This window comes from Salarias fasciatus, chromosome 22 (assembly GCF_902148845.1).
Source record: "Salarias fasciatus chromosome 22, fSalaFa1.1, whole genome shotgun sequence".
Taxonomy (NCBI): Eukaryota; Metazoa; Chordata; class Actinopteri; order Blenniiformes; family Blenniidae; genus Salarias; species Salarias fasciatus.
This window is the reverse complement of record NC_043765.1, coordinates 12565432-12590819: the sequence shown is the minus strand read 5'-3', so window position 1 is coordinate 12590819 and position 25388 is coordinate 12565432. Positions and strand designations below refer to the sequence as shown.

At 40.9% G+C, this 25388-nt stretch overlaps 1 protein-coding gene across 1 annotated transcript in view; it reads right to left on the bottom strand.

The window, feature by feature from the left end:
• Positions 1-25388, bottom strand: part of LOC115409775 (CUB and sushi domain-containing protein 1-like) — a 204277-nt gene that overhangs the window by 110113 nt on the left and 68776 nt on the right. Inside the window, 4 exon segments of the mRNA XM_030121052.1 lie at positions 3066-3190; positions 4178-4265; positions 8153-8229; positions 10295-10399. Coding sequence (XP_029976912.1) covers positions 3066-3190; positions 4178-4265; positions 8153-8229; positions 10295-10399 — 395 coding nt within the window.

Genomic DNA, 25388 nt, shown 5'->3' with positions numbered 1-25388 from the left:
TCGACTGGAAGACTTAATGTGGCGGCATGAAAAACAGCTGAAAGGAAGATCCAATCAAGTGCATAATTCACACTTGTTGTCCAAGGTCTGAAACATCTTTGAGAGGGTTCATGTTTGTAAAAACTGTCAAGCTGTGCGATTCATTACAACGGTAAAACAAACAAGACAATCTTCATAATTCTCTGCCATTCTTAAAGTGTGGCACACTAGAGTACTGCATTTATATGAGAGACAGGGGGGGGGGGGGAAGTACAAACAACTAATTACAAATTAAACAGCTCACAGAAAAGAGCTGGTAAGTGCTCACAACGGCTTGAAAGGACAAGGTGACTTTTCTCATAGAGGCCCACCGGTGTGGAGATGGCCGAGCTCTTCAACACCCCTTCAAATTAGGGTAGAATTTCTAATTGGTACTTGAGTGTGTATGCTTGTCAAAGAAAACCTGAGGTATTTGAAAGGACCTGAACCCCGGCTTTAATGAATTAGGTCTGAGAGCGGTCCTCCGGGCGCTCGAGCCCCACCCGATGGCTCCGCGCTCCACCCTCTCTCCCACCAAATCACCCCTATTAACATCTAAAACGCACTTTGGTGAAGTTAAGGGGAGAAAAGAGTAATTAATGTGAGTTGTGCAGACAGTGAAGGTGACCTTGACAAAAAAAAAAAAAAGACAGAAAATACAGTTGAAAGGACCAGAGAAGCTATCAAACCCTCTGTCCTCTTTTCTCTTTTAATCTTTGTGATCATTATGTCTGATACACCCCACCTTGTTTAGTGACAGAGATGAAAGTGTAGCAGGCAAATGCATAATGAAGCTCGGTGTGAACAGAAAAAAAAAAAAAGAGGTGGAAATGAAAATGAAACCATGAATTTTAAATCAAGAGAAAGAAATTTACAGCCCGAGATGAAGTTTTTCTCTCTTTTTTTCTATCTTTTTTGTGCCATCGTGCTAATGATAGCGCTGTTCGACTTAATGATGACTAATGCTATTTTGGGTAACAGATCTTCATTTATCTCTACATGATGTTTAATCTTTATTTAAACATGATGAGGCAGAATAAAGGAGCAGCATCAAAGGTTAAATGAGGGTGATGGGAGGTAGTATCTTTAAAGGGCAGCTTCACTGACACCGTAGAATGTTTCTTGGATCTAAACGTCTCCAAAGTGGAGAAAAAGTGATATGTCTGGCTTTCACTTTGAAAAACACTTGGGGAGCTCAGCTGTCTTTTCATTCTTTTAGTTTAAAGCCAAACAAAAGTAGGAAAACAGAAACAGAAAAAAAGAAATCCACAATAAGTCCAACCCATTAGCAGTAAAATTAATGACAAGTTGCATTTCCAAATAATGATCACAACCTTTTCTTCCCCTTATTCTCTCAACTGTTTACCTATATTTGTTTGTGCTTCATCAGTCTGCATAACTTTTTTGGGGATAAATTTAGTTTCTTTTCAGAGTTTTTTTTTTATCTTTTGTGAACCGCAACATGAACTGTGAGTTCTTCAAATGTACTGTCAGTTCAAACATCTCCTTGGTTCTTACCAAGCAAAGCAGCCCATCCCCACAGCAATCCCTACATTAATTTTTATTTATTTATTTATTTTATATTGATCTACTGTATATGAGCTCTTCGGTTTATGTGGCCATTTGGCACTTGAAGCTTTTTGCGCTGTCTTAATCATCCTTTCCCACTTGTAAATTACACTTTATATTGACAATTACACATCCATCTAAATCGCAGCTCTTGGTTTTCCTCTGAGTCATGCATGGCCGTGTCCGTCAATAGCTCAGACGTGACGGAAATCCGTCCCTTTACAAGCCGAGCGTCCAATTACTGCTGAACCCCGGTGAAACGGGCAGTGCGAGTTGAAAGGGCTGCTGTCCTACACGCTGTGTTATCTATCGCTGAACTTTTAGATTTTCAACAGTATTTTCCACCCATTCCCTCTGGATTAAAGCCAGACGGATGTCTGTTCCTCAGTGGGGTCACAGAGCTCTCCCCCCTTTGAAGAAAAACACTTTCTGTGGATTCATGGACCAACTAACTGTAGTTTAAATGCGTCATGTACTGAAGAGATTTGAAATTGGCGTGATCTTAGGTTTTGTATGTACTATTATTTCTCTGAGCTCATATTGCCTTTCTTTTTAAATCCGATGTTTGATGACTCCAATTAAGTTCATGAACCTTTTTCAGTGTTGACGAAAACTCCTCCTCAAATGAAATCAGAGAAGCTGAGGTTTAATATAACATCCCCATATCTTGCGTCAAATAGGCCGTGCTGAAGCAGAGAGTCAGAAGAACAATGAAATGTGAAACTGTAAGAAAATGTGAAAAAAAAAAAAAAAAAAAATTGGGACGGTTTTAGAAGGATCAAATATTCTTTGCTCTTGAGTTTCTTCAGACTGCTGCTGACAATCGCAACTTTGATAAAATCAAACCTAAAAGGAGCACCAGGAGGACACAAACCACTTTGCCTCACATGTCGAAGTTTAAAGTCTCCCAAGTCACACTGAAGTCTTGAAATAAGTACGCTGAGGATTTTGGATAATGGGGAAAGCAGAACAGAAGAGTGCCATCAGGTTTACGTAACACGTTCACAGGAACTGCTCGAATGGAGGAGAAATATATTAAATCATCATCCTAAAAAAAAAAGGAACAAATTGTAATCTGTTCTGATAACTGCTGCTGAGTGACACTGGCTGGAGAAACTGAAAACTCTAAAAGGAGTGTGATGACTTTCCCTTCCTGTCATGTAATGGTCAGAAGTGAACTGAGGGGGATATGATTGATGGGCAGCGCTGTGCTGCACACATGACTGAACAACACGAAACAAACAAACAAAAAAAAAATCTAAAAAGTATATGTCAAAGGTCAGTGTCAAGCCAGAAAAAAGTTAAAAGCAGAGTCTACTGGAAGAAGAGGAGACGGGACTTAGCAACAACAGAAGATGACAGCAAACTCTCAAGCAAATGTGAGCAGAGCACCGGACTATACATTTATCTCTATATAGAGGTCAAGTCGAGCACCTCCATTACGCATGCTTAGATGGACATGGCACGCCAGGACTTACCTCTGCAGATGGGCCGATCATCACTCCAGCCCACGTAGCTGTCTGTCACTCTGAGACAGCTGATGCTCTTTGAGCCCTGGAGTTCATAACCCTCATCGCAGGAGAAATGCACCGTGGCTCCGCGTCTGCAGGTAGAAAACATATAAGCGGCATGAATCTCCCCGGACGAGAACATTCTTTTAGCTGTGGGGGCTGCAGATGAGGTAAAAGCAGGAAGAAAATGTTCACATTGAAAAAAAGATGTTTTCTTTGCCTTACTGGAGGACTCAGATATTTCCCATTTATCTGTGTTATGGTTGAAAACTGCATGATCCCACAGGTAATAGCAGCCACTCACTGAGGCAGCATATTAGTGCACAATGGCACATATTTGTTTTACCTTGCACTTTTCCGCGCTTGCGTTGGCTGCTGGGGCCCTATGTGGCTGCATTAGAGCTCATTTTAATTAGCAATCGTCAATCTATTGACAACACCAAGGACCCTCCTCAATAACTTACTGCTGGGTGACATTAAGCTGTGAATTAAGTGAAATCATCAGTGTTAATAATCAGGCTGAAAATGAATTCATTGAATGAGCTGAATACCGTCCCAGCCTTGAATTTAGACATTCATTAATTATTGGAGGACATGCCGATTCATTTAAATTGGTTTGAAAAGTAAAGGAGCTGAATTTAAAGAGATTATGAAAGTATTTGTGTGGATTTGTTAACATACTCTAGATGTTATGTTAAAAATGCAAACCTCTTCAGCTTGGCTTTTAATTGATGGAGTGTTTATTTAAATGTATTCATTTTATTTAGAATTTTATCCATACAATCACTTCACAGCCATTTTAATGTCTCTTTCCTTCTTAATTTTAATCCGGCTGCTTCATTTAATACACTATCCATCCCTTTCGTTTGATAATATCCATGTCATACATGTTTCACCTTACTGCTGTTTTAAAGTTTTATCAGGTTTTTAACCTTCCTTTTGGAGATTAATTGTATCAGTGTAATATAATTAATCCACTTTTCTCTTAGTTTGATTCATTACTCTAAAATGACCCTAAAAATGTATTTTGCTTCCTTTCAATCGCCATGTTGTGAAATATTCTTCACTCGTAGTTTTACCTGAAGTCAGAGCCTTTTCTTTTCCCTCGATCCGGGATCCCTGGATCTGGACACATGTTGTGGCCCTGTGCGACACCCATCTGAGACACTGGACGATGGAAACAGGAAAGAAGAAAAAAACATTAATAACGCTCATCTGCACATATGAAAAACATAAAATAGGTGACAAGTTCTGCCTTTAATAGTCAAACACGCGTCACATAAACATGAAAAAAATAAGACACTCAAGTATTTTTGTTGTTTCTTTGAGCATTCTTTTAATAACTTTCAATTCTCACCCCTTGAGAACAAATTCAATCATAAAAGATTACAGATTAAAAGGTTGATGAGTGAAGTTTAACAAGAGGTAACAGCCGTCGTGGCCTTTTGGGTTTGTTGCGGAAAAGTTCGTGACATTTGCGCTGCACCGGCGTCTCGTACATCAGCTCATTTATCATACGCCTTGACATCTTTAACATTATCAAAATCATGTTATCCTTGAGCACATTCCCGCGGCGCTCTGTTAAATCGTGTCACTCAGTCGCAAAACAATGGAAGCCGATCTGTCAGACCGGGGTTACACAAACTTGGCCATCTGCAGAGGCCTGGCAGCCCGGGCGGGGTCAAAAGGTGAGCAGGGGGGTCGGATCAATGTGACGCCCGCCCGGGGTCCCTCCGCGACGCGACGGCGATGAATTTAAAACGAGGCTCGGCGGTGTCAGCCGAGGTAAAGAAAAGATGTTAATGGGGGATAACTACCGGCCCAACAATGGAATGTGATGAATGTCAGTCTTGCTCACTTCTCCGGAGGAGCTAAAACTTTTACATAGAAGCTTTTCGGCGAACGTTCCTGTAGATGTGGAAATATAAGTGAGAACAACTCACAGGAAATAACAAGGTTAGGACTAAGTAATGGCAATTATTAATTTTTCAAAAACTTTTTTTATATTATTCCGAGTTTTTTGAGGAGAAAAACTGCAATGTGAACTTCATTATTTCAACTTGAAACAAATTAACATAATTTCCTTGCCTTTCTATTAGGGGTCACAGGGACTTTAAGAAAAAAGAAAGAAAGAGGCCGGGATACACAATGAACAGAAAAGTTGAGTGAGGTAAAGCGAACATAAAAGCATTAAATCAATGCAAATTTAAGTTTATAAAAAAAAAAGGGTGATTTTTTTTGAGTGGCAGACGTGTTAAAAGGCAAAGTTAGAAGGCGGAGTGGATGAAGTGAATTGGAAATGTCCTCGAGGCAGTATTGCAATTACTGCCTGAAGGCAGCTCTCTTTGTTCGGCTGGTTGTTCTTAAACCCTTCAACATCCATCTCTGGGTGTCACTCCACTCAGGTGACTCACAGCCGCCAAGCTGCTAATGTTACAAATGTTCAGATGAAGCCGAATGGGGTAATGAACGGTGAACTCAAACGGGATGCGGGAGGACAAGGGCAAGGAAGACGTGGCGAAAAGAGCGGCCGATGCAATTACTGCTGTCCGTTTGCTATTAGGGGTGCGTCTCCAGCACGGACTGTCCGTCCTTTGTGTCTGCACCTCTTGCCAGTCAGCAGATACCCTTTTTCTGTGGTCGAACAAGGGGAGCGAGACAAACTTTCAGATGACTTTGTGAAAAAAACAAACAGTTAAAAAAAAAAAAAAAACAGCTGTCATGCTCTGCAAAAATAAGTGTTTCATGGACAATACAGTTTACTTTGAAGTTATTTTTAAGGAGACGGCTCGCTTGGCACCACAAGTCTGTATTCATGAGAAAGGCTGAATAATTGTCCACTACCGCTGTCATGACAGCATTTCTTTTTTTTTTTTCTTTTCTTAAACACGCTTTAATATAAATTCATCTGGGAAATGAAAATAATTTACAAAGTAGGCCCCTGTTGTAAAAATATAGATAATTCCACTACAAGAGAAATGCATCCAGTTCAAGCATCTGGATCAGACTGCTAAATCTGAACTATTTAAGTGTTTTCCTTTCTTTAAACTACTCTCAATTAAAGTTTTCATTTAGTTGGCACACAAATGAAAGCCAGTAACATCCCTACTGATCACATCAGTCAACAAACTACCTTATTTCATCAAATTTAAAGTTGCTCTGCATTTTTTAATGAAGAGTGTGAACTTATAATAACACCAAGCAGTTAATGCAAGCATGCCACATAATTATCCTTGAAGCTTTTTTTTTTTTTGCTTTCCCCCCTTGGCCATCTTATAATAATATAAAGAAAGTGATAAAATTAGATAATTACATAATCATCTCAATGCCGTAATGACAACAGGAATTAGTGTAATGAAGTACAATTATTATTACACTACAATTTCCCAGCAAAAATTGACAATTATGATTTGCAACAGATCATGACAAGATATAAGGTGATAGATAGATAGATAGATAGATAGACAGATAGATAGATAGATAGATAGATAGATGTCAGGACATGCACTGTTATAAATACATGAAACAGACATTTTCACTGACCAGAATACATTATGATATCAGAGTGTAGGAAAAGTTTGAGGGTTATTTCGAGTGAAGAAAATGTGGCTCCACGCTTCTCTTTCCAGAACAGACGGAGCTCAGTTACTCCTGAGGCGATTTCCGTCGCAACAACCAGCCACAGACACAAATTGCCTGCTCTCTTGGCAGGCGTCAGGAAAGAGATAGGTCACACTCAAACACAAAGCAGTGTTGATGTGTCAAACTCCCGACCGTGATGTGTCGACGGCAATGCATTTTAAACACTAATGAAAATCTATTTTTAACTGTTTCATCAGGTTTCAGGCTCTCTTTCACTGATGATGCAGATAAGAGGTTTAGCATCGAGAGACCACTTCCAGAGACACGGTTGAGCTGATGTGCAAACATTAAGCCCCATTTGGATCTTCATCACTGAAGGTTCCAGGATTAAATGACAGTGCGACTTATTCAGGCCCAAAATAAAATGAGCGCTGGAGCCTCAGGTTTGTCTCTCCAGGCCAAACATAGCAGGGCATCGAATCACACCTCGCAGACAAGGCCTTGAGCTGTAATAGGTGGCAGTGCGGATGAATTCTTAATGAGTTGAAGTCAGACTCAGACATAAGAGGATGGTTAAAAGATTTGCGTCTTTTCTCACTCCTTCTGTGGCATTTTTTTTTTTTTTAAATTCCGGATTCTAAAACTGCATTTGATGAGTGGAACCTGGAGTGGGCAATTAAGCCGAAGGCAGTTAGGTATCCATTGATGCCAGCCTTTAAACTTGTGAGGCTTGCAAAGCCTGTGCTTTGTTTCCTGTTTTGATGGCAGAGCAGAGGCATAAAACTCCCTCAGCATCTCATTCAGGAAATTTAGGCTCCAAGTTCTTGTTGAAAAGAAATCCGCGAGTGTTTGCTGGGCCTCATTTGCAATTCCCTCTCATGTTGGCCCTCTTCCACTCATTGAAGCACTCAAATGAAAGGTTAAATGAAGGCGTCAGAAGTCCCTTTTGTCAAGCAGTGAGCTACAGTAGAGCCTGTTTAGTAATCGCGAGGCCGGGGGCAGGAAAATACTTTTTCCCAAGGGGGCCACATGGGAAACGAAGGACTACTGTGAAAGGGTTTGAGGAATGAGTTCAACTCAGTTTTATAAATATGAATATATTCCATATTATAAAGCAGTATATTAAATGGCTTTGATAAGCTACTATTGCTGCTCTGCATCAGTCAAAACCTGGCTTTTCATAGTTGTTTATGCATGAAAAGGTTGATTCAAAACATGTTTGAACCAAAGTAAGTAAAGAATATTGGACATTTTAGCAGCTATCTTTTGCAATGAGCAGAGCAGTTGTAATGCCTCATGTACACTGATGTTCTTACTATTCATAATATCAGTGTGAGATTTTATAAACATGCATGAGAATTTTTTGGGAACGTTTCGCTGTGTTTTGGAATTGGGCTGTGTGCGACCCCTGAACTAAATCTGTTGACATGCCCGCCTTTATACAGTGAGAAGGCTGAGCGTTGGACACTTACACACTGAAATCTTGTGGTGGTTGTCTTTGCTTGGCAGCATTTTTACACCTCGGGACTTCAGTTCAGTCATCTTCTCACTGTGGGCGAAAAAAGAAAAGAAAAAAGAAAAGCAGACACATATATCACATGACAAAGTGCAATCATGGACATGTACACAGTCCACCAGTGGATAAATGTCTGCAGAATACAAATCTACCACCATTTCTTTGTTCTGAATTTGTTTCATTCCCGCCTATGTTGTCCCATACGCCACAATGGATGGCACCTAAGCTTCAAGAACTGACAATAAATGTCTGCCAAAGGACAAAATAAAAAGAAACAAACTTTCTATAGCAATGAAACTACTTTTTTTACAGGGATCTAGAGCATAGAGGTGTTTTATGCTAATCTATAAAAGTCAAATATTTAGTTTCCACCTAGGAAGTCGGCTTAACAATACGCGATTTGCCTTGCCCTGGCGTGTAATGAAGAGTCCTGAGCGCAACAACAGTGTTCGATTAATAGGCTTAGAAGGCGGGGTGTAGCAGGAGGAACCCACTCATTTCTATAAGATAAAGAGATGAGTTTTAAATTGCTGAGTTTCTTGATAATGGCACCACAAAATAATAATCCTTAAAAGTCATCACAGTGAAACAAGAAGCTCATCTGAATGCATATTTATTCGCCAATTCCAAAAACATCCCCAGCCTCATCTGTTCTCCCTTTCACACCCATCCTATTAATTACTTTGACAGTTCCTGACAAGAGAAGTTTTTACTTGTTTTGCAATCGTGTTTTCATCCTTTTTGCTCTCTTTCAGCCTGTATTGCAATTCAAAGCTGATCTGAGTCATGTGTCACAAAGCTTGTTTATTATGTGTCTGGAAGAAAAGTGACAACAAAGAATTGCTCTTTAGGAATGGCCGCCCTGTTCACGCTGTTGAGGAGAGAGACTATTGTGATGTTTTCGAGTGAGAGAAGAAGCTATTAGGTGAATGCTGTGTTTGGATGTGGCCTGTTTTTATTTGCATCAAACAGACGCTGGTAAAATGAAGAATAAGGTAGATGTAGATATTAAATAAGCTCATCACTCCAACAAGCTGTGGAATCATGGGAACTGTAAATGATGCGAGTGGAGAGCTAGAGTGGGTGCGCACAACCAGAGTCAGTGTTTAATCACATAAGTATTAGTTTCTGTTTTCTCTGATATTCCAAACTATTTGTCGAACATTGAACCTGTATCCTATTGGCTGACTGCCAATCATTCCCATATTCCTTAGCTGTCTGTCTCCTCCATCTCATCTTTTTTCTATTTTATTTCATTTTTTTTTCCACAGCCCACAATCTCTGAATTTCCACCAGAGAGCCAGAGGTGAGATCTGTAGAGATCGCCTTTTTGTGGACACACTAATCCTTTTTCCTGCTCATCCCTTCTCAAAGGTGACCCCTGAACCTCTAAGAGTAATGGGACAGGAAATGGATACGTGGTGCAAAGAGGATTTTGTGTGTGTGTGTGTGTGTGTGTGGTGTGTGTGTGTGTGTGTGTTTGTGTGTGTGTGTGTGTGTGTGGTCATCTGGCACTCAAAATAATAGTCCTGGAATTTCATTTTTTGAAAGGCAGTCATAACAGTCCGGCATAAATAGAAGGTTTCAGTTAACTGTTTCAGTTTAACTACAGCAATAGAGAGTCTGCATCTCTAATTTACTTTACACTTGACATAATTTACCAAATTCAATAACAGTTGACAGGAACCGATGGATTTTATCCAGCGTTACTGCGGAATGAGACTGAACTGTCACTGCTGTAACTTCAGGAAGCTTTTGGTTTAAAATACCTGGAACCACAGAGCTCATTAAAAATAGAAGAGAATGGGGATATTTGAGAGTGTGAAATCTGATTTGTGGAAGAGTGTTGATTTGTGGATTTGATTTGCGAGAGACCTCTCATCAAGAACAGAAAAGACTATCGAAGCTCGGCAGTCAAATAGGCTGTGACTACGTGGTGTTAACCCGGCGATAAAAACTTCAAATGGCTAATTTATTACTGCTCCCCGTAGACATTAAGATCAAAAATCAATGAGAAAAACACCGGCAAATGAAGCTGATCCAGACTCAGTGAAGCAGAATATTAAGTGCTCATCCTTGTTTGATCTTACCTTGGTACTGGGCGCTGAAGCCTCTCAACTTGTGGTTCCCGTCCGAGGTGAAGTGCAGCCGCAGCCAGTTCTTGCTGCTAATGATCGGCGAGGGAAGATTGGGGCCAGTAAACCTGCAGACAGGATCAGAGAGAAGCGTGACGGACTGTTAACAAACTACTTAAAAATACAGATTGAGGTAAAGGCTGATGTATGCTGGACACTCATGAAGTAATTCTAGCTTCAAGCGCAGGACATGCGCTGGTATTTCCATTGCTCGTGGGCACCCAGTAGCCTACAGGGTTCTGAGTAACCTCCGGGGCTTGTTTGAAAAACAGTGGTCAGAATACAACATGTCTTGACATCCCGATGATTCAACATGACTGTAACAAGTAGAACTCAAGGCGGATGACCCCGCTTTCACCCGTGAACCCAGTCATTGCATCGGTTCAGATATTTCCATCTTAGTGTAAATCCTTCATTATTTACTGCGATTATTGAAGAAATTATTATAATTGCAAATATTGTGCCAAAAGGATTTTCTGAGACGAAATATATAGAAACTAATTTCTGTATTATCTCACAGTGAAAGAAAGTTTTTCTGTGCAATTATCCATCCATAATGCCTCCACAAAGTATTACATATGCTGGCAGAACTTGCCAATCTTCCCTGTGATTGTCTTGCTTTTTCTCCAGTAATTACACTAATGTTTCAAAATAAATGCCACGGCTTAGAGATGCTGAAAATATTACACCTTTAGAAGCAATTAAAAGGTTGTGTTTGGTGCTTAAGAGGAGCTGTAATTTCAGCAACTCTTAACCCAGCTGCAGCACAGTAAAATACCGCCATAAATAAGTAAACGGAAGGGAACGAGGACATGCGCGGAGGAAAAAGACTCTTTTTTTATAGCTTCGGAAAAGCAATAGTGAATTATACTTCACAAACACTCGCAGTGCCTCCTGATTTTTATGCTAATGGCCGCTTGTGCTTACCAGGCACTTCTTTAGTTGTTAAAGCCCGAGTCATTTGAGGGCACATCATGTTTTATCTTGAGGCACACGAACACAGAGCGCTCATGCGCTCCTGCCCACACTTCCAGCGCGCGCTCACGGAATGCGCGGAGGCATACGTTCCGACAAGTGTACGCATAAATTCCAATTTCCCCAACTGTAAATTACATTTCCCCAGCTGTGTCCACCTCATCACGCCGACTCAGATACACGCTGAGGAGATGCGTTCTGTAAAGTCTGCTTGCTTCCATCCGGCTCTCATTAACACATCAGGGGAAAAAAAAAAAAAGGTATGCAATAAGTAATTACTGAAAAAACCAAGAGAAAGACAGGCAGAGTGCAGACGTATTCCTCGTGTGAATAGCTACTCTTCTGCGGATTTCTAAACATGTTTGTGTGATGATTCAGCGCGAACAAAAGAAACGGAGGAAAACAGCTCCCACCAAAAAAAAAAGAGCAAAGAGTGACTATAAAGAGAGATTAAGTCTATTGAGGGGGTTATGCAGATGCAAGACTGACTGCGCTATAGAACTCTCTTCGGTTTAATTAAAACCCCATGTAGGTTTCCAGACGGAATTAGCCTTATTTTTTGATGAAGCCGGAGTGCGGTGTGCTGCAAAGGTAAGCTTTTTTTGCTGCAGTGCTCCACAAGTAGCTCAATTTCTTTCTTAAGCTGAGCACAAGCTCACCTTGAGAAATGAATGGGAAAGACAGAGTGGAAAACATTGCTTTTTTGTTTTTTTTTTTTTAAAGAGTTTTTGGGCAGCGGGCAGGACAAACCACAAGGGACACATCAGACGATGAGAAAAGAGAGATGACATCAAGGTGTCGGTGATTTCACCTGCTTTTCAGCCGCACTGCAAGCAGACGGCAACAAAACTGAGACAAGTGTGAAAAAGCCTCCATTTTTTTTTCCACCCCCCCCTCCACAAGGCTGCATTCAGCATGAAGCTGCCGTTGCCTCCATTCTCTAGTTTCTAGGTCAGCGACCTCAATCCTAAGTTAAAGAGCAGAAGTGAGGAGAGCTTCACTAATCAGACAGTTGGAACCATGTCGCAGAAGGTTGAAGTGAGGGTCAGCAGCGCGTTTAGTGGTTGGCTCTGCTTTACAACCAACACAGCAGACCCTTTAAGGTAGTATGTTGATGATTAAAGGCCTCTAGAAGGTGAGGAGTGTGTCCGTGGGTGCGTAAGGGTTGATTGTGACCAGGGTGAGTAATTAAAATTTGGTGTTTCACTTCACTGGCCCCCAACCTTTTGTTCTCGGGAGCACCGGGTTCCCTCTGGGACCGGTGGCTCCAATCTGGCCCGCCAAATCACCAAGCAAATAGTAATTATTTCAAATAAAACAATGATTCTTTAAAACAGATTTCATAAGATGTACTCCACTTTTTGGGAATCGCTATGAAAAACTATTATTTTATTTGCTTGCTTATAAAACTAAGCGACTCCGCAGAGACGGAAACTTTGCGCTCAATTTATATAGAAGTTGATATGAATAAGCTGACTTTTGTTCACTGCTTTTATGCAAAACTGCAGTGTTTTCTCACAGACCCAAACATCTGTGAAGCCAGCCTGACTGCCAACATGACATGCGGCCCGGGATAGTCTCTGTAATTTCCTCCTCTGAACGCTCAGCGGCTCACACACCCTCTGCCCTTTATCTGAAGCAGAATGGATAGATAAACCGATGCAATTGACAAGAAATGCCACACAGACTTCAGTTACATCCTCCCTTCAACTTAATTGGCACAGACTTTTACCCTTTATTTCTTACTTTTCTGTTTTAAAATACAAGTATTATCCAAAAGTACTTTCCCTTTATTCAGGATGTAAGCTCAAGTCTACACAGTGGAAGAAAGTGAAGCCATGTTGTGTGACACTGGTCTTGATTTAATACAAGCGTGAGACTGATAAAGGCACTCGAGTCACCTCGGGGGATGTTTTATCACGTAAGAAAAGAGGGGGAGATAAAGCACTGCAGGGGTTCATAGTGTCTGGCACATGCAGCAGCACCAACAAGCAGCAGAGTGCCAAATCACTCGCAGCTCTTAACTTGGTTCTAACGCATCCTGGGTGCTAAATTTCACACGAGTGAATTATAGTATATCATCACACAAAAGTCTCCAAACACCACTGCCAAGAGTTTAATGCCGACTACTCTGCTACATTACAAGGTTTCGCCGCACTTTTTACTAAAGGGACAAATGAAAACTTCCTTTAAGTGCAAAAGTGGTTCAATTTTTATTAGAAACTGAGTGATTGGTTGAATAATAAACATGACATAGTGCACCATAAATGCTCCTCTGACCTAATATCACACCTGTTCGTTGCCTGTGTCGGAGTCTGCCGCTAGCTTTGTTCAGACTCTTTAGGTTTTATGATGAAAGTGACCGCAGGGAGCAACAGAAAAAGTCCTGAGCAGGCTGATGGAGGTCTCCTGAAGGGCAATATGGCTATTTCTATACCTCCCTTTCACCTTACCCTTTTGTTCCTTCTCTCTTTCTCTCTCTCTGTCTGTCTGGCTGGCTGGCCATATTAGATTTTATGCGGAATTGTCTTGAGAGGGCAGAGCAAATAAGTTTTCATTTCTGGGCCCCAAAGCTCCTCAGTCTGACTCTGACTTTTGATGATTGTCCGAGAAACGCATTTTGGACCCGGGAAGGTGATGGAGGCAGTTAACAGCAGGGACTGAGTTGTGAACCAAACGTCGATACAGGTTGAGGGAAAAACAGCAGGTTTCACTGCGACTACGCTCTCACATCCTTTCCATAGATTGCATGTCATGGCGATATCATTTCATTACTGCCGGGGGACGGATGCAATGTTTTCAACATGGTAAAATGAGTTGTGATTTTTTTAAAAGATGAAACAAGATGAAATGAAGTGCAAGTATAAATGATGGGCATTTACTGCCAAAATGTTTAGCAGCGTCAGAAACATGTGTCTTCTCCATTTTTCTTCTGCAGACACGTAAGCACGTCAAATCCCATCGACCTCAGCAAGCCAGTCAAAAAAAGAACGCAATGATACTCCGGACAGAAACAGGAAACACACTGCTTTCTGCAGTGTTCCACTGACTCAAAATCATAGATTTCATACAATATTGGCATCCCAGAGAGTGTTTTCATCAGTCGTCCAATGAAATTTTAACAGTTTACTATGCCAAACATAAGGCCCAAGGGCCAAAACAGGCCCGTAAGAAGCTGCAATCCGGCCCACCAAGTCACCAAGCAAACATTTTTCAAAGAAAAGATTGATTTTTCAACACATTTTGGAAGAGTAGCGGACACAACACAGTTTTGCACCAGGAGGAATCACTGACATTTGTTTAATGTTGGGACTGAAATCTTCTTCTGTTGTAATTCTTTTTTCTTTTCAGCAAAATATCAATATTTTCATCATGTACTGTATGCTCGGCATCACAAAAAATAATGTAAAGTTTAAATTTAAAGGTTTTTATAACACTTTTTTGCCAATTGACTCACTCAAGAAAAAAGTGGGATGTAGGCCCCTGAATAAAAAATGTGTTTCACATCCCTGATGTAAATGCTTTCATGGCTATACAACCTTTACAAGTGACGTCTGAAGTCATATTCACAGAACCCTGATGTTTTGGCTTGCCTTTTCCCGATTATATAAGAGTGATCGCTTTAGAAAAATGCAAGGCCAGTCAAACCAGTTACGTAACACGAGCACAAGGGTCCTTTCTATACTGATGTGATGTGACTTATTAAATTGTTAATGCCTTTCAGGATTTTTAAACAAAGGTCATCGTCATCAGGCAATCCAGCAACCTTTTCCATTGGAGCACGACATTTTTTTTTTTTTTTTCTATTCTGTATTCACTGTTTCACGTCATCTGTTTTCTATTCAAAGGGCAGGGTGTCAATTACTTTATGCGCAATCAGTAATGGGTGGAGTTTGAGTGTCAAGGGTCACTGGCTAAACATTGCTATCAAATGCTGAAACCCCTTTCAGGGCTTGAATTTGCTGTGATATAGCATCTAATGACCATACACACACACACAGACACACACACAGGCGCATGTGTTTGTGTGTGTGTGTGTGATTGCGTGTGGTGGGGAAAGATCAGATTCTTCTGGAAGAACGTTCCCATTAATTGCACCTACTTAGGCAGATCAATCAGAGCTCTACTCAGTATGCAGCGCCCGGTGCTTACAGCAAACTGGGGGTCACAGTGACTTTAAAGCCAAAACTTCCAGCATTTTAATGAGGCTATGTGGATTCTAGCGCAGGCCGCCTGGCCAGATGAACATGCAGCGACGCATACGGACACTATTGCTAACAATCTTTCACGGTCACAAACACGTGCGTGGTTATTAATAAATCCTCCAGCATCTCTCTCTCTCTCCCTCTCTCGCTCGCTCGCGTTCACACACATACACACACACACACACATCAGCTTTGTGAGGTAGAACTAATCAGTGTAGAAGACCCTCAAGTTCAGAGTGGCAGTATTAAAGCTCATACCGCCAAGCTGCAGCTGTGACCTTCATGTAACCAAGACCAGACAGACACTGGGGATTGAAATGAACCAATCCCCTTTTTCAACACGTTGCCCTCGACACCATTCGTTCATTCCTTCAAACAACAACCGCCCAGGCAGTAAAGAACATCAACCTTACACTACAAGTTAGGGCAAAGTATAAAAGGAGGCCTTCAAGGCACTTATTTCTCATGGGCATTGAGAAAAAAAAAAAAAAAGATTGCAGAGGAGGCTGAAAACCTCCACTTACCACGCCAGTGAGGTGCAGACCCATCAGAACACACAAGCCTACTCGACCAAAGAGACTTCCTGGTCCAGCAGAGGCAATATGTCTGTTCTTCCTCCCCTTTCAGCCCTAATGTATTATTCATGGATAGACCTCTGGCCCCATCGGAAAGCCTTGTTAAATCTTCTGAGGGATCCTTTCTTCCTCTTCCCACAAGTCATTTTCTACCCTCGCAGAACATATAATATGGACACTGATTGAAAGAAATTTCCTTTTGGGAAGAACAACGTGCCACCCTTCATCTTTACGCCCTTTCCTCTTTGCTTTTTTTTTTTTTACCCCCCCTTTTACATCTTCTCGAGCATATCTGAAAACCCTCCACATATGCAATACAGTGTTTAATTCATTTTAACTGTTGGATTTAGAGCTGATGTTAAAAACCAATCTCAAAGCTGTGGCTCAAAGTGAAAAACTACCACCACTGGCTTTTTGAATTTCCCTTTCAAAAACTGGAAGTGCATGAGAGGTTCCTGTTCGAATGTTAAAATATCATGGACATTTTAATTTTAATACTGTTTATTTCCTTCATCCTGTCATCCCCACAAAAATGAAATTAAATAAAGCAGCCATATAAGCACAAGTCTCAGTAAAACCGAGAAAGTGTGAATGTGTGAGGCGATCTTACCAAGGGCATCGTAGTGGCGTCAAACAGTACATCATGTCTGTCAGGTTTAGTTGCAGCAATGAGCAATCATTCAGGTAAAGAGCAAGTCAGCAACAGCTTTGATTGATATGTTTGGCAGTTCCTTTCTGGGGTCAGTTTCAAACTGCGTTCTGTCCTTGTATGAACCGGGAAATAAGTGGGAGTTTTCAGACAGTTTTAGCAACCAGATCTGATGTTTGCATTTAGTGAAATAATCCTCAAACCCTAGTTTGTATGTTTCTATTTATTTTGAAGAAGGATCACAATGTTTGTAGTGTAGTAAGACTCAAAGTTGACATACATATCTCATTAAACATTGCAATGCCTAAGTTTGTTGACTATTTGCCAAGTAGAGTTTTAAATACATTTATTAAGAAAAGTGTCTGTTCGTCACTGGAGAAGTGACTCTCAAAGTTTGTTTTACTTAGCTTTCAACTTACATTGTGACTACTGTACGTCGCTTATGTTTTTGTTTAGTTTATTATATTCCTGCACAGATGTAAAAGAGCAAAACAGATAAATCAGTATAGGCACAAAAGCATCTTGGTCATTAATCAGTGATTTATTCTGATTTCTCGTAGTGAGATAATTCCGTGTATATTCATGAAGCACAACAATTTAAGCTGTTTACATGTTCACTGGAATAATTTCATGAATTCGATGATGACGTGATGCAGGTGAGACATATTGTGTTTTTTTTTTGTTTTGTTTTTTTCAGGGCAGCGATCAGTGGACTATAAACATTACTGACGAGGAACACACTGATATTCACATGGACTGACAACAAATTTGGATTACTATTCAGACGAATCTCAACTATGAAACTACTAAGACCTAGGAGAATATGGACTGGGAGCCAAGCCACTCTGGAGGCCACTATTGCTTTTCTTGTCTGTCAACTTGTGCAGAAAAAAATTAAATACTGTGACTGTGGTAGGCATGCATATAGCAGCAGCATTTCAAAAAAGATGTTTTTCTTTGTTTACACAAACTGTTTTTGAGAAGTTTGACCGAGGAATTTCCCGTGGCTCTGAGCACCACTGTCATGTAAACAGACCTCCAAAACGCAATGTTTTCTATTTTCACTTGAAAACATTGCTGTGTTGGGAGTTTTATTGTGCGCTTAGTTGCATGTACGTTATAAGACTATATTTATGCTATCAGTGCTCATCATGAAACACTTAAGCAGAACCTAAGTGATATTGACAACTTGTGTTACTCAATAAAACGCCTTGGTTTAGATTTGTTGTATCTTAATCGGTATGATTTTACATTTCATGGAACAGCACTGACTACATTTTCTTAGGCCAAAGCATTAAAAAGTTACAGGCTCCAGAAACCCAGGAGAAAAGAGTCTGACCCCATTAATTCCTCCAGCAAAGTCAATTTTGAGTCCATGAGTAGAAAAACTTAATCAGCTTCTTGCAGTGTGACCTTTTCCACTGCTTACAAACTTTTTGAGATACATATATATTTATTTAAAGAGCTGGAAATCCATGAAGACAAGAAGATAAACTGGAGCAAAAAAAAACAAAACAAAACAAAGTCAGTTCTTGAGGAAGAAAAAAAAAAGGGGGCCACTTGTAGCACAATTGATCCAGACATCAGCATGATAAATTACTCGAGCTCAGAAAGTCAAGGTGGAAGTAGGTAAAGTCACGGGGAGTTATTGAATGAACTGGGGAGCAGTGCTGATGAGGAAACCATACACAGCCTAATGAGTTAGATTATTGAATGTTTGACTTCAACAAAATGAACCACAGAGGCACAAATTGCTTGACTAAGATAAAGCCAAAGACAAATAAAGACATTCTCCAATGGGGGGGCCTATTTTATCAACTCCTCCCTTCCCCTGTCAAACCCAGAAAACACACCACTTTACCATCATGACCACAGAAGGTTGCCGGAGACGGAAACACACTCAAACACAATTGCACGCCATCAATCACATGACACAAATATGTGTGCACTTCACAACAGGTATAATCATCTGCAGGCAGTATTGGATCTATGGTTAACGGGAGGAACAGAAATGAGTTTCCAAGGTCATTCTTAAAAGCGGCGGTGATAATTGAGTTCTCCCTGTGGGTCTATCAAACACAACAATAAACAAATGCCAATAATATCCTCAGGTCGATTACAGAGACGCGATTCTTCTCTGCTACAACACGCTCGAGGAGATGTAGATTTTGTCAAAGGAACATTCTTACTGCGGCAGACTATAAATTAAGAGGAAGCTGATTGTAAATGAGGCATACCGATGTGGTGTAGTGGTTAGTGCCTCACAGTGAGAGAAGGTCTCAGGTACGAGTCTGGTTTAGGCTTTGGTGCAGGAAGTTCAGGCACACACACAGGTTTTCTCAAGGTCAACTGACAATTGTCCCTCGTGTGTTTGACTGTCAATCTCTGTGTTGCGTCTGTGTATCTTCACTTTGAGATCAGTGCCCTATGGTCCCAAGCTGGATGGAGATGCAGGACATGGGTTCTACTGAAGGCCTCATGAGCCTCACAGCGTGTTTAATACCTTTCTGATTGTGTTTCACCGTCTTGATCTGCTTATTCAAACTTACAAAGGCAGCTGTTGAAAGACATCAACCCTTCTTATATCTCCTTTCTTTACTCTTCAGCACTAAGAGCCACACGAAAGAACAGCCTGAACACTGCAAATCTGAAGCCTGATAGTAGTTTCATTGCTGTATTGTTAGGATTTCAGATATTAGATGTAAAGATAGGTCTTGTAGGGTTCATTTCAGTCCCATGAACCTAACTTAGGAAAAAGAGTATAGAAGACACATGTGGACGAAGACGGTGAAGCCACTTTAATACACACTTCTGATGCAAATGCTGTGCATTGCATTCCAAATCAAAGCCAAGTGAAAGAATCTGACAAGAATACTCCTCATGTTCAATTCATTACCATCCACTTTCACCAATCATGTATTGTGACAGATATAGGAAAAGTGTAATTACACCAATGGGTAGTTCAGGAGGAACATAAAATATCATAGCCATCTTGTTTTGATCATTTTAAATACTGAGGATTCGGTACTTGAAGGACTGTCAAAACAATTGCTTCATGGAGACATTTATACTAAGCTGGTGGACAATCACTCCCCCTTCTGTCTTTGGCCCACATCTCCTCCTCTCTTCGTGTCCTCTTGCGGTGTGTGCCTACAAACCGTTAGTTTTCAAAGATGAGGCAGTATGTGAGGAGACAGGTGAAACAACGCTAATGATATTGAACCTGGCAACACTGTCAAATCCCCACGTACGCAGTCGGCGCGCTGCAGTCCCCTGATACCACAGCTTCCTGAAATAACCACAGCGCTAGGTTAGGGGAATAGGATCTGGGGGAGCTTTGTGTGCATCTGCATTTGGGTATTTGCACATGTGTACAATAACTGTCTGCGCACGGTGAATATGTATCTCCATGCCTTTCAGCAGCAGCAAAAAAAAAAAAAAAAGCAAGCTTAGTCAATGATCATGTTTATACAGTACTAAGTCATTTAATGTATTTAAATGCTTAAATGTTTAAGTTCAAATCATATGTCTTTGTGCTAAATAATATATTTCTACTGACACGTTTGAATTCATTCCATTTTGTGCAGTGTCTACGAATCTCAATTATTTCATGCTTCAGTAAATACTAAATAAACGCATAGTTATTTCATTATTTTTAGAGGTTCACGTGGCCATTAAATGCATGCATGATTTAACAGCAGCCCATTAGTAACAGCAACTTACTGGCATTCATAAAAGTAAATGGCATATAAACCTATGTTGCAAAGCAATCTGCTCCTGTGCACTTTTTATAATGAAGGCGCCGAATAGTGCAGAGTCAGAATTCTTGCCTTAAAACAATAACTGCCCCCCCCCCCCAGGCTCCCAGGTATTTAAGGGTCACACAGTGCATGCAGACAGTAAGGCTGAAGAAAATTATGAAGCGAAACTAATTAACTACAAGTGGGAAAACTGAAGAAAAGTATTATTTAACAATAAATAGCATTTATTTGAAGGCTTATTTGTGAGGTATTTAAAGGTTGCAAATTATCATTCCTTGAAGGTTGAAGGTTTCTCTTCTTTTCTTTTTGCTGATTTCAACCCACTTTGTGACTTCTACAACATAGCAGTCTGCCTGACTCAGCAGTGAAAGAATATGAGAAAAAAAAAAAAAAGATGGGTGAGGATAAATAAAGCACACCATTTTTAACTTACCACTGTGCCTAAAAAGAGAGAGGGAGGAGGAGGCCGCTACCTTGTCTGTATTTCTTTGTCACTTTTTTGGATTCAGTAGCTCCTGCCCAAATACTTCCTCTAAATCACCCACTCCAAAACACTACTGCTACTTTAGCTCTGATATATCCTCCAACGGCCTCCTTATCTTTTTTACTATCGTTAGTTATCACGTATTTTCGACTGCGCTGCGTACTCTGGCAGCTTTTCAGGTGGACTCTGAAAGGGTTTTGTAACGAGAGAAAGCAAAACCTGCAGTGAGTCGTATTACACGGCTCTGAGCTGTCAACAGCAACAAACACCATGAACGTATTGAAAATCGTGTCAAGTTCACATTTTGTGCTTTCAACTTTTCCCGAATCCATACGCTTGCTGCCTGTGCTTCATAGAGCAATCGAGGCAGTGATTATGCAGATCCGCTGGTGCAGTGCAGTCTTTAAAGACACACCTATATTTAGACTAAATAGGTACATGTCCAGGTTTTTCAACATGCATTTTATCCAAGCTTGAATTCCCTGGGATGACGATTCCTTCCACCTCTTAAATCATGGCAAATCTCATTTCCTCTCTGAGCCTCTGATTTGGCAAATGGACCAAATAGTGTATAGACTGCCGTAATCTCAACAGCTTATGCACTTTCAAGCATCAGAGTCTTAAATTGTTGGCTTTTTAGAAATTACATTCGACTTGAAAAGAGACATTATCCACTCCTGGAGGAACAGTAAAGTTGGCTATTAGTGTCTCACAACTCTGCCTGTGAGGATAAAACCTTTTTTTTTTTCTTCTAAGACAAGTTGTCTTCCACCTCATTAGGGGACTAACTGCTGTTGTTAAACCACATAAGAGGTGTAGGTTTGATTTGAAGCTCATCATCCCATCCTGCTTTCTGGGTTTCTGTGTTCCTAAACTAGACCAGCTCCTTTGTTTTTATTGCATGTCTCTGTGCTTGCAATTACATTTTTTTTTTTTTTACTGTAATGTTCCCACCTTCCGTTGCTTTCAAGTAAGTGACAAATCATTCTACTTCACAAATACATCCGATTATGCAAAACCCTTGAAATTCCTTATTGCACACGACCTTACTTTAATGTAGTGGTCCTTCATGTTCCATTTCCTCAGATTTCCATGGTTTCAACTTAGAAATTAGAAAAAAAATGATGCTTCTTTCTTAATCGTTGAGCCACATGTTGCCACGCTGCCACTTCCTGCATGAGACGATGAGCCACAGAGGCAAAGTGAAAAGGGATATTTGATGAACCCCAAATGGACAGCTGGTGTCCCAGTTGCTTGCTGCTTTCATCTCATCCAAAACTCTACTGTCCCTCATGGCGGTGTTCACATGTTCAGTGTCCTGCCATATGACAGTGCAGCTCTCTTTCTCAGCCTTTAAAAAAAATAAAAAAAAAAAAAAAAAATGCAAATTTAGCATTTGTCTGGGTTTTGCAGACCGCAAATCACCTCACCTGAGGAGTGAGGGAAAATCTGAAATTTCCATGAGTGAAGAATGGCTAATCTGTGACTAAATCGTCTTTGTGGTGAAAGGAAGAATTGAAGTAAACAGAGGAGAGCTGAGTAGCTTCCAGAGGACACAGAGAGTGAGTCATCCAGGCACTAAAAGCTGCCAAAAATCAACCACATCCTCCAGTTTGAGTGCATTCTTCTTTCTACTGTCCACCCACAGTATTTTTTCCCAGGAGCTCCATGTATTTGTTTCCTTTTAATTAGTTTGAGGGTCGCTGACAAAGCCTTTCTATTGTTCACCTATTCAGAGACTCTTGCTAATGCATGAACTGAAATATGCAGGATGCGAAAAGATAGAGAAAGCCTTTTTATACACCCTTATGTTCGCTGGCCTTTTGTCTGTTTTCACAGTTTGTTTTCTTTCCTTCTTTTTTTAAAGAAAGACTAGGGTTTTTTTTTTTTTTTGCCATCACTTGCTGTAATCCCACCTTCTGCCTTACTCTGCTGCTTCATGCCTACTCGTGGGACAATATGCGATGCAAATAGATGCTACAGTCTGTCTTATCTACTCTGTCTCCTTCCTTCTCAGCCACAAGAAAGGAAACACAGAGATGGGAACAAAACGGTGGTGGAGGATGTGCCAGCGTCTGAGAGCCGTGGACGGTTCTGGTGAGAGTTGTTTCTGAGACAGACTGAGGGGACGGCTGAAGTTGCCCCGCACAGGTGGACTGAGGGGAAATGTCAACGGCAAAACCCAGATGGCCGCCGCCGCCGCCGAGCCACTGATGGCGGAAACATTCAAACAACCACAGCAGGCTGGCAGGTGACCAAGACAGAAGCTTTTGATGTCGGCATTTTAAATTGACTTAAATCAAGATTAGACAACTCATCAAGGTGAGCACGAACATCCGTGACAGAACACGGACAGGCCCGGTCATGCAACAGATGCAAAAGCAAGGTACAGGCAGGCTCTTGGACGACCGCTGAAAGACGTCACATCATGGCCAGTTCGCACTTGTTGGTGTGTTTCAAAGCAGTCTTTCATCCTCCTGCCACATGGTTAAACTAAGCCTCGTTATTTAAGTTATCTCGTGGAAATGGATGTGGGCCAAAATTCCCCTCCCTTACACAACGGAGAGGAGCAATATTCACCCTTGCTCATAGGGCCTGAGCTCTTTTTCCCATTAGCTTTTATTGGTCTTCCAGTCTAAAACCATTTGAGGGAGATAACATGCACTCATATAATCTTTTATGAATGCCTTAAAAGATATTTATCTATTTCACCAGTTCCGACTCTCTTGCACCACCCATCCCACATATTTTATCGTTCTACTCAATGTTGAAAGAAGGTGTATTGCAGGTAAATATTAATGTCATCAATCTCATGAAAGGGGGGGAAAAAAGAAGGAATGGATGGATAACACCTTGAGGTAGAAGAGAAGAGCTCGTTGATATACATCACCGACGTTCATGACTGATTTTTATAAAACCACCATTCAATTAAAAGTGGACTCTCCATCTGGTCCCTTGCTGAGTCAGCACTGACCTTTAACCCCGTCTTTGACTTCACTATGATATATGCTCTGCTTCACTTCGATACCACCACGTATGTGTACAAACAACTATAATGGAGAGAAGAGATGAACAGCCTAGCCTTGGTGTTTGGTGAAAACAGTTAATCACACCTGGATGTGTCTGCAGAAAGCGCGCGGATTATAAAAAGTAAGAATTAAAAGCCTTCGCTTTCATGTTTTCAGTATTCTCAGAATGGACACCCGCAACAAAAACAACCATTCAACAACACTAAAAGGTCCTTGTCTGGCTCTATTACAGTTGTTTTGCTGTTCTTGAGTGGATAAATATAGTTTTGTATGAGTTAACAGCACATTGCCTGCACAGAAAGCAGAGGCACAGCTTTGACCGCGGGTCACTGTGCCTCTCAGCAACATTTTCTGGGACATGTCATTTTCCTTTTTCCATTAAAATCCATCTTCACCAGTTTCAAGCTGAAAAATGTTTTGCCCCTGGCAAAAAAAATAAAAAAAATAACAAAAAAAAAATTTGCAATTGCAGTTCAGTCGAGGACGGTTGTGTAATTTTCAACCTTGCAGTGATTTAAAGGCAGAAAAAGAAGAAGGTGCAAAGTCAGCCATTAATGCTGCCTTTCACTGTCGCTCTTTTTTTCTACGAAAGATGAATTACCCACTCAGAGATAAACTCGGAACACCTCACCACACGGGAGAGTCACCACTAGCTAGAGGTAAACATAAGAGGTTTATGCAAGGTAAAAGAACCAAACAACACAGAATGGCAAAACAGGTGGATATCTCATTTTTTTTTTGTTGTTTTTTTTATACTGCGTGCGCCAACAGTTACTTCACAGACTATAAAAAAAAAAGAGGAAAGATAAATAGCCCATTGATCTTTCTTAATTAATGTATGGTGCTGAAAGACAAATTCCACTTATGCGGTAAACAGAGAGTCACTTGAAAAACAATGCTTGATGTTTCCAACTGTAATCGATTCTGTTTAAAAGTGAGCAAAAAAAACTTTACATAATACAAAGAGAGCGGAGACTTTACCCCCTCTGGGTGATGTCGCTTTTGACTTCAGGCAGAATTGTTCCTGGCTTGCTCTGCCGCCACCGCTGTTGCGACGACGGCGATTACAGTGCATTTGTGTCTGTTTATGTTGCATGCTGTGGAAACAGACTTCTTACTTTCAACCATCTCCAAGTGAAATAATGCTCCTCTTCTGTCACACTGGACATTGAAGGACATTGCTAGATTTGCTGCATGTGGACAGACTCGCTGTCCTCATCCACATTCCCTCACTGTGCGGAGAATGACGCCTTAATAGCTCAAGTCATCGAGCCGAGCGGTTACTGGCTAGACGGCAAAGCCCAGAAGATTATTTCATAATATTACACTGTGGGCCATTATGCAGACATGAAGCAGAGAGTGATCCCAGGATGCTGATA